Source organism: Python bivittatus, unplaced genomic scaffold, assembly GCF_059951505.1.
Source record: "Python bivittatus isolate LINGU-HERP-01145 unplaced genomic scaffold, Pbiv_v1 ctg000410_np1212, whole genome shotgun sequence".
NCBI lineage: Eukaryota > Metazoa > Chordata > Lepidosauria > Squamata > Pythonidae > Python > Python bivittatus.
In genome coordinates, this window is record NW_028277067.1 from 4,274,086 (window position 1) to 4,289,304 (window position 15,219).

Below are 15,219 nucleotides of genomic sequence, written 5' to 3' on the forward strand. Positions count from 1 at the left end.
ACTTTCACAAAGACGTTTACTTTAAATAATTTTCTTCTGGTTCATAAAATAATATTTTTTTATTACTTTCTGGGCTTATATAGCCCTTCAATCCTAAATTAATTACCACAATTAAAAACAATCAAAATATATACCATACCAATTTTAATTGCTATGTAACATCTGCAAAAGAAGCTGCTAATAGCTACAAATAGTTGAGCTTAAATATGGGACAGGGGAAAAAAGCAACAGAAAGACATTTGGAGCAACCAAACACATGTGAAAGTTTCATTTGGGAATTGGTTTTAATTTCTTTAAGGTATGACAACTCTTTTCTTACCAAATTTGAAAGCAAAAAGGAGGAAAGGCTTACATACCTTCCAGGATTAGGCTTATCAATGGCAACTGATATGGGAGATGAGCCCTAATTTCAGAGCACTTCAATCACCACCCCTAAAGCCCCTTTTCCAAGTAGTAATGCCTCATAAATCTTATTATTTTAATTGGACATTTACACTATTAAAAGATGAACAGATGAATTCCCACAATACAATTTAATGAACCACGGCTGAACATGAGTAATATGACCACTGCTGTTTAATTCACCTCAGCCCACTGACTCAATATTTGCACATGACATTGGGCCAGACAGCAGCTGCAACATCATGAAGAACACAGGCAGAATCCTAAAATGAAGATCCTATGCATTCCAGTTATATGTATTATGTATCTTATATCATGTATAAGATAGCATTATCAAAGGGGGGGGGAGGCTAAAACTCAAAGCCTCACATATTATAATGATTTAAAGGTAAAATAAATGCTATGCAAATTTGCTTGGAAAAAATACAGCATTGTATTATTTGTAGTTGCTGCTTTTCTTAACACAAGGGTTCAATGTACAGTAACACTCCCCCTAAGCAAAAACAGTTGCACATATAAAATCAAAATAACTATTCTAAATATATGTTTGCAAGACTAGCATCTAAATTATTTCTTCATTTCAAAATATAGAGCAGGGGAATCTGCTACTGCAACTCTTTGGTAGGAAATCCAACAAGCACAAGCCAATCGCTGTCACAATTTCTTCCTGTACACCTCCAAACCGATCTAGACACAGGTTGCAAAAGGTCAACCAAAATGCTACATATAAATTAAGCTGAATTTAGAGACAACACAATTCATATCTAAATGCAACTAGATTTGCAATTAATCAAGTTCCCAACATGATTACATTCAGATATTCTCTGCTGCCTCTCAGTCAATTCTGAAAAGTAGGATTTAATAGAAAAAAATAGTGCAAAAGCTTGTGTGGAATTGGAGAAAGATTTAGAATGAATCCAACTAAAGAAGGAAAGTGCTCACATTACAATTTTATCTGTGCAGGTGATGGCAATAGAAACACTGCATTTCACCTCCACCACATTTACTTATTCATCTCTGTAGCAGTTTTTCTGAATACTGAAAGACTTTTTCAAGAAGATGAAGACATTAGTTCTGCAGATATCACAGTCGGAATATCCACTGAATTTTACGGATAAAAATCACTCCTATAACTCCAAATTGGGTGCCACAATTAGTCCTAGATTTTGCTAATGTTTTGCCATTTTGTAAATCCTAAGAATGTTAACAATTCTTGGTCAGATGAAAATTATTCCATTTACTCTTGACTGGCAGCATTAAATCTACAAGGGCAAAAAGGGGAAACTGATATAAGAAAGTAAAACTTCCAGGTACTCTTAAGGAAACATCTGTGAAATCCCTCTTAACTACATTTGGGAAGACTATAAAGGTAAGCAGCTCCTTGCACATCAATAAAAAGCCAGGTAAAGTGTCTGGGCCAAAAAAAGTACACAAGTTTGCTCAAGTAGGCCTATTTATTAGTCCAACTAATTGGTCCATTAGTATGTAAGAATGCAAGACCTTTGAGCTATTCAGTCACATACATCCCATATATGCTGCTGTAATAATTATTTTCACTCTTATTTAGTTCTAATTCTTTACATTCCTATCTTAGACATGTCCAACTGGGCAGTAAGGATAAGCCATGCTTTACTTTAATTATAATCTGAAACACCCAAATGGCTGGTTTCACACACTGCATTAAGCTGAACCATTACAAGTAGACCTTGTTTAGCAACAGCCTCATATAGCGACTGTTCAGTTACAATGGTGATCAAAAAGTAATTTTGCGACCAATCCTCACATTTAGGGCCGGTCTCTGCATGTCTGTAAAGCAAAGGAAAGCTGAAATAAGATCATAAGCACAGTCAGTTTCACTTAGTGACCACTTTGCTTAACGACCAAGTTGCCAGTCCCAACTATGGTTGCTAAATGAGGACTACCTGTAATTATAAACCACAATTATTGAATTGGTAAATACACTATTTCAAAAGCAAACATTATAACACTGATTGATGCATGAACATAATCCATCTCAATGGAACAGAGTGTATTGTTGAAAGCAATGATATACAACTTTTGTAGCCTTAAATTAGGATAGTTGGGGAACAAATGTAAACAAATAGGTTTAATAGCTACCATCATTAGTTCAGAAGATTTAAGAACCAGAAGTGTAAATTAAAACTTTTTTTTTGCATTTTCTTCTAATTAGCAGCTAAAAAGTAGTGCTCTAGACATGTCCAAAAATTATGTTTCCACCTCAGTGTTCAGGAAGTCAATTCCTAAGTTGAGTTATTAGAAGGCAATATACCACTACTGCCACCTCAAAGCTAGAAAATAAATTACAAAATATTTTATGACGATCCAGAACAGCAAACATCCGTAGAGGAAGCTGGGGCTTGTGCTGAAAGAGAAGCTTTTCTGGAAAGTTACTTCCTAATAATCAAAATACAATTATTCTATAACTAGACCATTCAGCCATTTCAAAATGGCATAATATTTCTGCCTGGATCTCCAATCCTGCAAGAAAAAAGCAGATGCCAGCTCCTATGTAGTAATTCTTGTCAGAATATATACAGCAATTCAAGGCCTCCATCCGTAGTTTCTTTTAATCTGTTTAAAGCTGATAAAATGTACATCTGACAATGCAATACATAAGCCCAAGTTCAGGCAAGACAAAAGAACCAAGCTCAACAGAGTTTTCAACAGCAAACAGTTTTCAATTTATAAGTGCTTTTAAAACAGAGTGAAAAAGCAAAATCCTTTAGAATGTTTTATCAATGCAGCTTATAGAGGGGTGCTACAGTACTGTGTTACAAAAATAAATTATGAAAAATGTAGCTTATCAACTCTAGTTTCATCAATACTTATAATGATCTGATTATGACTTCCAAAAGATGCCTGCAATATTTGTTTAATGTATAGCTAAGTCATGGTGGGTTGTGGAGAGGGAAAGAGCAATAAAATTGGCTTTGGATGGATCTGGATATGTTTGGACAAATTTTTGGTTGAGAAATATTCCTGGTGGAGGTAAGAGATCTGGTTTCATTACAGACAACTGACAGATCAAAACCTGAGCTCCTACAGAATAACTATTCTAAAAATTCAGCTTTTAAAATACGAAATAATACAGGAATGTTCAAACCACCTTTCACTTTCCTGGAGCATTATATGTAATTCAAACCAGCACAAACCCTACTTGTGACTTATAATCCAAAATATGAGAGCTCCATGATTCTACATCATGTTTAGATAAATTGTACTGGATTCAAGAATGATTTTGAAATTGTTACTCAGATACTGTTTATAGAAGAGAAGGCAAAGCAAGATAAATATTGTAAACAAAAAGGAAAACTAGCATTATCAGATACTTTACATACAGAGCAACAGATTCATCTAAGTCAAACAGTGGTCAGATTGTGCAGAGACACAAGTTTCAAGACAACACTCAAAAGGTACAAATCCCAGCTTTTACCCATAGCTCCAGAATATTCTAGTTCTGATTTTGTCTACAGATGCAAACTCTGTTTTTCAACTAGCATCACAGTTATGGAGAACCACCTTTTCCCCACCTTTTTATGTGCTGGTTCCCAATCTAGAAGCTAGGATTTTTCTTGGCAACTACTGAATACAGGTAGTCCTAGGGTTACGACCATTTGTTCAGCAATTGTTCAAAGTTACAACAGCACTGAACCAGGGGGACTTATGACAGCCCCTCAAAGTTCCAGCCACCGCAGCATCCCTGCAGTCACATGATCACAATCTAGGCACTTGATGCCTGGCTCACAATTACAATGGCACAGCAAGCTGCAGTCACGTGATCGCAATTTTCCAAAGCAAAAGTCAATCGGGAAGTCAGAAGTTGCAATCATGTGAGATCCTTGCTTAACGATCTTCACAGTCCTCATTTAACAGCAACCAGGACTGCCAGAATTTCCATCACTAAATGACATGGTCACATGATGTCGTACTTTATGATCACATCGCTTAGTGAGAGTTCCCAGTCCCAATTGCTGTCGTAACCGAAGGACTACCTGTTGTCTATTTGTATCCTTTTTCAGGAGGCAAATATTGCCTTGTGACTTTCAAGTAAGGTTTCACTTCCTTATTATTGATAAAAATTAATCAGCTTCTTAAACACTGGTGTGGAGCTGCCTCAAAATTGCCCTTTTTTGGTTCTAAGTTTGTTTCCAATTTCACTGACATTAGAAACATCAATATGCCATCTCCGGTATCCAGATCATGCTAAAAATAATCATTGGAGAGATCTCTCCCACCCATTAAAAAAACCCAATCCAAGCTCTTTTAGAGGGGAACTTGTTATAGGCATATAAACTGGGTTTACCCATTACAGTAAACTAGGGACAAGCAACATGCAGTTCCTATACTTAAATTCAGTGGCGAGATATAGTACCATTATGAGTCAGCATATGCTTTAAATTTGGCACACAATGTATAAATCAAAGGGAGATTAAAAAAAAAAGAAAGAAATTTCATTGACAGGAAAATAAATTCCTGTCAATGAAAATGACATAGCCCACCCATCTGGCATCACCATCCTGCCTATTTCAAGCAACAACCCCTACCCCTCCAGTAACATTTCTTATATTTATACCCCTTTTCTTTCAGGCAGCACACATTACACTCCCTCCTCTAATGCTTCCCCACAACAGAAATTTTGTGAAATAGTTTGGGCTAAAGAAAGTGACATGCAGCCTCTGCCACCACAGGATCGCAAGATTACTTGTGCTAAACCATAATGCAGTTTATTTTTGGCTTATCGCTACAGAAATAAATCCAACCATTGTGGTTTGTTCTACAAACCATGGTTTAAAAGTATAGCTTAGTGTAATGTGTGAACCTATAGCCTCTTCCTTTGATTGAAAGCTCAATACATAGACAGGAAAAGCTTGAGCAGGACAGTGGGAACATGACAGCCCCACCACCCTTCCTTTATGCAACTGTTTCCTTTCATTTTGATCAACCAAAGAAACTAAAGGTCTTTGCATACTGTTGGACTCTTATGTCCTTAGAACATAAGATCTGTCAGCCACCAGTGTTGGTTTGGTAAAACTGTAATAGTGGCCAGCAGGCTTGTTTCAAAACATTGGACTCTATTTTCACACACATAGCTTCGGCTCATTTCAAATAAATAAAATTAAGCACTTGGTCAACTGTCACAGTGCAAAACAGCATTTGCTAGATTAGGCTTGGTTGTGTCTAGAAAGTCATGTTTAAGTTGCTACTGCTACTGTAACCCCAAAAGAGTAATTTTTGCACTTGCAATATGTAGTCATATTTCATCTTTATTGCCCAAAGTGCACCTAATTTCTAATCAGAAAATTGTATTCTGGGTTCTCCGTCTTTGTAGTCATTAAAGCTTTAGATCACCCTTCCTCAACTTGGCCCTATTAAGATATGTTTGGAATTTCATGAAGTTCCTGAATAGCATATCCTAAAATTCTGTGAGTTGCAGTCCCACTGAATTTGGAGGATGTCAGGTTGAGGAAGGAAGGTAACTAATATGCAACCAGGCCATGGTCAAATTCTCTTACACTGGAAGAAAACATACAATGGAATAAATAATTTTACATGCTGAATTCAATCCCTGAACACATCTACTTCACAAAGCCATAATGCAATTATGGTTTGATTTAGCATGTTATGTGATTCCAGTGGTTTGCAAATCAGAGATTATTTTGAAAAATCAGAGTTTATGGTTTACTTAATAACTATAGATAGACGATGGATTAAAGACATGTGTCAGCTATAAGGTCTTTAGAGGGGCCCTCTTTAAAGTATGGAAGAGTCCATACTGTTCCTGGAGAAAATTAAGAACTTCTACTAATTAATTCAACACCACACATATTCAGAATCTGGACACTTTATTTTCCAGTCCTGAATTCCCTTGGGACAAACTATGGGAGGCTGCACATCAATGGTATATGAAGGAATAGCTAACCTAGAGCCAAAACTAGAAGAAACCATCTATTCTCTCCCTACCATCCGTTTCATACTCTTTCTGCAGTCTCTGCATCTATTCATCTAGCAAACTGGAATGGAGCGGCAGCAGAGATATGATCACCAGTGGAGATGTGATTAAAGTTGCCCATCTCCATTGTAAACTTCTGCAATAGAATTTTTGTATGGAAATGTAACAATATAGTTTGCTTAAAACAAAAATACACGTCCCTTTACCATACTATACATCTGATTAAAGTTCATCCCCTTTGATTAAAAAATGACTCTTATTAAAAAACAATCTATGAATCAAAATTTATTTAATCAATTTATATAGCCCTCTGGAACTTTCTCCCTCCGGAGATAAGGATGGCCCCAACCCTGCTGGCTTTTCATAAGACCCTAAAGACCTGGTTCTGTGCCCAAGTCTGAGGCCCCCAAGTGTGTGAAGAGACCCATCTCCTGTCTGTGTTAATGATTGCTGTATTTCTCTCAGCTGCTAGGTATCTAATTTTTGTAGTTGTTATTGTCATTGTCATTTTTACTTTTAACATTGTTTGCTGCCAAAGTCACTTGTTGAGATGGGTGGCTACATAAAGTGATTAAGTAAATAAATAAAACTTGCAACTCTTTTTAAAATGTTAGCAATACCAAACTAATTAGGAATAATATAATGAACTGTTTATAAACCACCGCTTTCAATCAAATCAGTCAGATGAAAACAAATCAATTACTGGATGCTAGCGCTGAGAATTTAATAATCTTAAATTCTAAATGCCGATAAAAATAATCAGCATGCAAGTTTGACCCATATAGTGTCAGTGAAAAAAACAGGAAAATTAAAAGGAAAAGCCCTAATGCTCTAGAGCATTTACAAAAGAAACGATCCCTTGGTTTCTACTAGACTCCTCCTAATATATATTTTGGATTCTTTTAAATTAAAATTAAATTAAAATGGGTAGCAGAACACAACTGCAAGCATCATATTTATTAAGAATACTTCTGGATCCCACATGGACTCCACAGGCATTCTTAGGAATTAAAAATGGTAGGTGGCTTGTCTGGAATGTACTCATTTACCCAGGAAAAGATGAATATCCTGATGAACTAAAGTGGGTGGCAAGAAACAACTTCATCAGTTTGCCTTTTGGTAAATGAATGCCGTGCTCTCCACAGCAGTACATGCTATGAGAGCGACTATGTTCTCAAAATTTAAAATGGGTATAACTGCCCCCTTCCAAAGTCAGAGCTCTGAAATAAGCAAACCCTGATTATACGTTTATTTTAAAGACATCTAACATGAATCAGGCAGGTGCAAGTGAAAATAAAGTTAATTAAAATAGTGGCTGCAAAATAAAAAAAAAGATCATTCTTAGTAAGAGAAGTACTATTTTATTTCAGCCAATTACTGTATATTAATGCTGTGTTTAAAGCAAACTAAGATCTAAAGTGAATAAAACTGGCCTTCACTCACTGAAAACTGAAAACAAGCACACATGGGAGCCCATCAATTGAGCACACTAAAAATAGAGGGTCACAATCAAAAGAAACAAATTTAATTTTTTAGCTCAAAGCATAAAAAAGGAAAACACAGTATAATTACAGAATATTCTATTATTAACTTGGTTGTCCAAATGTTCATTATTTATTAACAAAAAGATGCAGAGATCTCCAGGCTAGAGAAGAAATTGTGACTGAAGGCAGTTGAGCTATTCCCACATAAATCCTTTCTTTCAGAGGTATATATGGCTTAGAGACAATCATATTGTACCAAACACTGAAAATGACAGGGTACACACATGTGAACTAACAATCACGCTGCATCTTATTTAAATACAACTAAACACATTTCAACTCCACAGTTGGAATGATCTTATATTAAACTTGAAAGTTAAGTTCTACATTTTCCTTGTCTTTCTGCATGGATGTAATTACTAATATAACATAAGAGATTTGGTCCAACTACTGCATTTGTTCAGACCCATTCAAATTTCAACATAATCAGCTAGTTATTCTTTTTCCAGCCTGCCTCAGCAAAATACTGCTATGCACTTTGAAGAAGCCTATCCCCACACTAACCTCTCTGTAATAAAGATCACAGCAAAACAAACACTATCGAGTCTTTGCTAAGTTTATATTTCCCAAATTCTTCAATATGATTTAGCGTACATCTAAAGATGCATGTAAGTGCACAGATATTCATGTTATTTAAATCTTTCAGTCCAGCATTTATGACACTGTGTTTAAATTAAATTAAGCTGGCCTGTAATACCCTCACATCATGTATGTTACTCCTTACTAACAACGAGGATTTCTAGACCTCATGTAATGTTATGCATGGATAAGTAAGTGTTTTTCCTACAAACCACCAGCCCAAGCCATCAGACTCTTTTTTCTGAACCAACATTGTTTGACTATCTCAATATCTAGGCTGCCATATTATGTGGCTGCAACTGGTGAATTCTGGAGCTACAGCAAATTTTTAAAAAGAACAAATAGATTCCTACAAGGCTGATGCTGCTCACTCCTAGAGGAACCACTTAAGATTTTGGTTTTTGCCATCTCTTTTAAAATCACAGAAGCTGGTCTAGATGTTTTTCAGTACATAAATAAATGCGCACCTACAGGACAGACTAGTTCTTGAAGTCCCCGTAACTTTCCATTAGAGGCTAGTCACTCCCCCAATTAGGTTGTGACAAGACAAAAATAAAAACAGAGTACCGCCTTTTCTAATCAATCCACAGTTCTAGTACAGCTCATTCACATCAAAATGTATTAAGATATTCACTTTAGCTGATCCAGAGCTTTAATACTTACTAACTTGTGACTGAAAGCTTACAATAATGCCTCTTATCAGAAATCTTCAGTGCCATTACAGTGGGATAAGTACCAGATGGCAATCTATTTACAGATTCATTACTGGGGGGGGGGGGGAGAACCCCAAATAGAGCTTTACTCAATAAAGAGAACAAACTTCACTCATTCATTCAACAAAGCCAGTCTATACCATTTTAACCTCTTGAATTTTTCTTTTATTCTTCATCAAGTCTATTATCACATTTTCTCCCTCTCCTGCATACCCTATCTTTTCTATTTCTATAAAAAGGTATCATTCATGTTTGTACCTCTTGCTTATTATTTATCAAACAGGACACAGATCATGAGGACATTACTGCACAAGTTCTCACACCTTAAAATCATTCATGCGTTGTTACTTAACATGACAAAGAATGGTCTCAATTTTTTATCATCTAAAATGTTTCATATGCCAGGAGTCAGAACCTGATAACCCCCTGCCCCACCCACCCACCCACCCCGACAATGCAAATTACAATCTCCAAGTTGTCTTCTCATGCTAACTGGCGCAGTTGGGATCTGGAAGTCAAAAATATCTGTACAGCATCACAACATCCGTCCCTGCTTCATACTCACAGAAGCTTAGATTTAGATAGAAGCATGAACAACTTCAATGCAACAACTTCTGCCATGTCCCGAATCATTCATTTGTAAGCACAGTAATTCTCTGCTATTACCCATGGTCCCATCATAGAATAAAACTGTAGACTGGATTCTCTTTGTTAAAAAGCAATAAGGATCCTTGGCCATTCTCAGCCACATTAATAGTTAAAAGAGGTTATTCTCTTCAACCAAATGTAACTTAATTTATGTAAGATACTATCAATCTACTATCAATCGCCATTAAATAACTTTTCTATTGCAGGAAACCTATTTTAGGCAAATTACACCTCATATAACTTAGAAGCAAACAGACTTTCCACTTCTAAAACTAATTTGTGGTATTGCAGTTTGCTTGCTCCTGGTTTTAAGCTGTCCGTTAAACAACACTGATGTGAGACAAAACTTGTCTGAAAAGCAGAGCATTAGAAACTGTAAAGAAACCGTAACACTTCATGTTACTCACAGGGGTACATGGTGCTGTTCAGTGTCTGCTTTGGTCAGTTCCTCTTCTTCAATATCAGACTCTCCACCAGAGCTGCTGTCTGTGACATCAGAATCAAACGCCTGCTCACAAGACCGCAGGTTAGCCATCCCACTGGCAGTAAACCTCTCTAGTTCTTCTGAGATAGAGTCACTTTTTAGGAAGCTGCTCAGTCCTTCTGAGGTACTTGTCTCATTTGCAGCTTTTCTCAGAGCTGCTTCTGCCTTGCGGGTCAGCATTAGCTGACTCCGGTGTCTCAAGGAGTCCAAAGCAGGCAACTTGCTTAGAGTTTTCTCTAAAAATCCACCAAGCTGTTGCTGAATGTGCCGCTCTACCTGCTTGGCCTGCACCACTTGCAGCCGCTTTTGCAGCCTGCGAGCACGATTCTCAATGTCTGCCTGCCTCCGCAACAGCACCTTTGTCCTCATATCTGAATCTAGAGTGCTAAAGGAACTGTTTGGCAGAGAGATCTTCTGTTCCTCTGGCTTACTGCTTCCAAGCTCGGAACAAACAGGCATTCCAGATAACAAAAGCAACCTGTTCTCTCCACCCGCTTCAAGTCCACTCTGCTGCTCTGGGGAACTGTGGTCATGTTTATTTGCCATGCCATTATTGCTAAGTGGGGCATCATGCTCTGCATCTGGGCTTTTATGTGGTAGCGTGAAATTGCTCAAACCAGACTTCAGATCCTCCAAATCAGAACCTCCAGGTCTATTTGAATCAACATCCTGGAGGGTCGCAGAAGAAGGTGCACTCTTCCCACCATTAAGTGAAACAGAGCTTTCATGGTCAGAGCTGTTGGTCTTAGCTAATTTTTTAGCCAAGCCATTGACAGGTGTTTGTGGCAAAGGTGTTTGATTACTTGTACTCATGGTTTTTAGGTTTTCCAAGGAAATCTCCAACACTGGTGGCCTTCCCAACAGGTCACTAGTTTTCAAGAAAGGATGAGTCAACAGAGAATGAGATTTAAGGACTGTCTGTTTGTTGAAAACCCCTTGCAGTTTCAAGGACTCCTTTGGAGGAACAGATGTTACATCTGAACAGAGATAAGATGCTACCAAGGGCTGCAGCTTTCCCAGCTCTTCTTTTGTAGAATTATTTCGGAAATCTAGACTAGAATCCTCAGCTTTCCTTTTGGTGCCGTTAGTGGCAACAAGGATGTTATTGGCGTTGCCGTTTTTCTCGGCACTGCCAGGAGACAGGGAGGAGGATGGGGGAGCCAGTTTGAACCGGATGTGGTGAGCTTCAGTTGCTGCGTCAGTGAGAGCGGGCGCCATAGTAGCCATTCAGCACAGAGAGTTGGGAAGTCCAGCCTCTCCCGTTGCAGAGGCCAGCTCTGCTGTATTTTTCTGCCTTGCCAGAGAGCAGCCTAAAAAAACAAGCAGATAAAATTTAGAAGTGTAGAATTGGCAAAACAGAAACAACAAGTTATTTGTTATGTACATTTTGGTCAGTTACAGAGAGCTTGTATATACCTATTCATCAGACACACTGAATAATGACAGATTTCCTATCCGAATTAGTCACTATAATATCCAATGGAAAGGCATACAGCACAACATGAACAGAAATGCAAGCACCTTCTTAAATGCCAAAAATGGTGAAGTGAAGTAACCAAAGGATATAAAGCAGGAACAGAAAGTGAAATCACTGATCAAATGATAAGCAACCAAATATCGGATAAATGCAGTAAGAAAGCTTTCTCCAACATGGTGCCCTTCAAGTGGCTTTTTACTGTGTGGCTACGAAATCTGAAAGGCTGAGGGAAAACTGTGGGTGGCCAAATGATGGAAGAATCTACAATGGGAAAGACAAGTTCTGAATAAAACAGAGAACAAAGCTACATATGAGACCCACTGTGGTATAGTATTTAAGATGTTGGATGAGGGATGGAGAACCAGGGTTCAAGCCTAAGCTCAGCCATGAAAACTTGCCAGATGACTTGGAGAGATCACTATCTCTAAGCCCTGTCTTAATCACAGGGTGGTTGCTGTGGGGAAAAACTGGTGGGAGTGTTATGTATGTCACCTTCAGCTGGTTCCCTGATGATTAGAAGAATATAAATCTAACAAATGAAATATATTTTTTATTTAAATATTGTTCAGCTCAGCCTTCCCCAATCATGGTATCTTCAAGTGTACTTCAAGTCCCAGAATTTACAATCATGGTTATGCTGGAAGAGCCCAGGGAAGCTAATATGTCTCATATATTGTATGTTCCAGAGGCAGCCCACTGAAGCAGGCAAGATGCAAAAGCCAGCAGCGCTCTTGCCAGGGGTGGCAGGAAGCCAAACTAAATACAAAACCAGTTCAAAAAGGTATTTTCCACCAGTGAATCAAAACTGAACTCACCTAAATTCCCTCAGTTGCCATGATCATGAATCAAATCCCTAGCATAAAGAGCAATCATTTCTTTAGAAAAAGAAACCCAAGGGAGTTATTTTGTGTTAATGAAAAGAGGCTTTCCCTTTTCCATTGCCAAAGGTCAAGAATCTTAATTCTTAGGATTCACAAAAGGGAATTTCCACCTGCATTTAACTTGATCCTAAATACAAACTACTGCTTTCCTCAGATAAAGACTAAGAAAATTATTTTTTAATTATATATATGAGTTAACATATTTCTAAAGAAAAATTATGAACTCAATAGTATTGATTTTTCCCAGCTTAAATCAGAACTTAGCAAACAATGAGACAATGCCTCTTAAAACCTTCATTAGAATCTGAGAATGTTAAGAAAGGTGCATAGTGTCAGAGATGACTGCAAACATATTGGTCTGAATCTCATACAAGCAATGGCAGCATAGTGCTCTCCCAATATGTTAAACAACTTAGCCCCAAGTCAGTATGGGCAGTTTCAGTGTCTCATCACAAGAGAAAACTGTAATCAAATCATGTGCACAGCACCCAATTGCCTATCTATGCTTGATCATTCTCTTTAACTGCCCCCATTAATTAATAAGCCCCTAAAGTTTTAACCTTTTCTTGCTGAAAAGTTCAAACCCTTAATTCCCCTCTCCTGCCATCTCAACATCTTTTTCAGTTCTATTGTTTAAATGGGAGACAGGCCTGTATGCAGTATTCTAAAAATAGCTGTACCACAGATTTATATAAGGGCATTACACTTGCCGCTCCTCTTTACTAGACACAAAGTAAGATAAAATAGCATTCTTTGTTCCCATTTCTCTCTCTAAGAGTCCGTGTATAAACAGTAGGCCCAATCCAACTATAGCTGTGAACAAAAGAGTCAAATGTAACTCCTTGGGATCAAACAATGCAGCCAACCAGCTCAACCACATTCAAGATGAGCAAAACAGCTTTTGTTCTCAAGCAATTTTTGGCACAAAACTGCTGGATTGGGATGAATAACTGGTATTTATTCTGTTCTCTCAGGTGGACAATTACAAGCCAGGATATTCATGTCTATAAAAGCATGTTGAATATATACTCAAGTTAAATGTTCTTATTGTGTTCATGTATGTGATTTTCTGGGGAGGACAGCATTATCTAAAGGTCTTGCTCATGAATTTCAGGCCAAAATTTCAAAGAATTTTGGCTTACTGTGAATGAGCAAGCATGCTGGTGCACTTTCAATCACTTCCACTTAACCTCTCCTAGCAGGAGGAAGAGATAAGAATTCTGCAAAAAGTTCTTCCATGGTTTGTTTCTTGTACTGTCTGAACAAGCACAAATCATGGGTTGTAACTTTTGACTGGTTAGTAGGGGGATCCCTCAGCATCTCATGATAAAACAAATCATGGAAGTCACATCTGTGGTATGTGTTACCTGCTCCAATCAGGACACTGGCCACAAATGTCACACTGTATTTAAGAACAGGAGAAACCTTATATTCCTAAAATTGAGTCTTATCTGGTTCTTTTCTTCATCCCAGCATAGAAATGACATCTAAAACTGACTGATGATCAGTCTAAAGCAAAGTATTTTAACAAAAATCGAAGTCCAACTTTCCTTATGTTTCCACAAGAATAAAGCTCGTAAGAGCTTGCTGCAATTGTATTCTTAGTGGCCTTTTAACCTAAACAAGCACATTTCAAAAACAGCTATCCAACTACATATCTCTGAAATAAAACTTAAGCACCTACTGGAATTAAGTAGCTTAAGAATGTTTTAATGATCCTCTTTGGCTGCGTTAGTTTAATATTCACTTTTCTAGAAAAAATTCTCTCTAGTTTTCAGCACCACCATAGAATGTAATGTTCAGTTCCTTACCTATTTCTTTACCAGATACAATGCACCATTTCTTCAGTTCTCACATAACCACTTCTTCCCACACAGGAAAGAAGATTACTTCAACATTAATTCAGCCCCTTTCTTTCTTGACAAATTCCTTGATGAGATGTTTGGAGATCTCAATATTTGTCCAAGTTGTGGACATCTTAATTATTATATAGAATAGACAAACACTCCTTCACAAGCATATTCTGAACTAAGTGGTTTGTTTTTAAGTCATGCTCACACTACACCTACGAGAGCCAGTAAGGCATTGTTGTAGTGGTTAAGGCACTAGGCTAGAAACTGGGAGACTGTGAGTTCTAGTCCTGCCTTAGGCACAAAGCCAGCTGGGTGACCTTGGGTCAGTCACACTCTCTCAGCCCTAGGAAGCAGGCAATGGCAAACCACTTCTGAAAAATCTTGCCAACAAAACTGCAGAGACTAATTGCCAGGAATCAAAAACTGGCTTGAAGGCACACACGCAGACACAATACCTACACATTTTTACATAGCAGGACATGATTCCAACAAATGTTGGGTTCTCCTATTTGTTTTGAAGACGGAGCAAAATACATACAATTAAGAGCATGTTCTTTGATTAGTTGTAGATCTTTTATTGTCAATTGCCATCATCCCACAACCAATATGGCGTGTGCTGGCTGGAGATTATGGAAATGTAGCCAACAAATTTGGAGAATGCAGAGGA

General features: G+C 37.7%; 1 protein-coding gene across 3 annotated transcripts in view; it reads right to left on the reverse strand.

Annotated features, from left to right (window-relative positions):
- Window positions 1–15,219, reverse strand: part of KANSL1 (KAT8 regulatory NSL complex subunit 1) — a 136,676-nt gene that overhangs the window by 97,133 nt on the left and 24,324 nt on the right. For all 3 annotated transcript variants that reach the window (XM_025177636.2, XM_025177634.2, XM_007422380.4), the window contains exon 2: window positions 10,265–11,651. In XM_025177636.2, coding sequence (XP_025033404.1) covers window positions 10,265–11,568 — 1,304 coding nt within the window. In that variant the 5' untranslated portion in view covers window positions 11,569–11,651. The remainder of the gene's footprint in view (window positions 1–10,264; window positions 11,652–15,219) is intronic.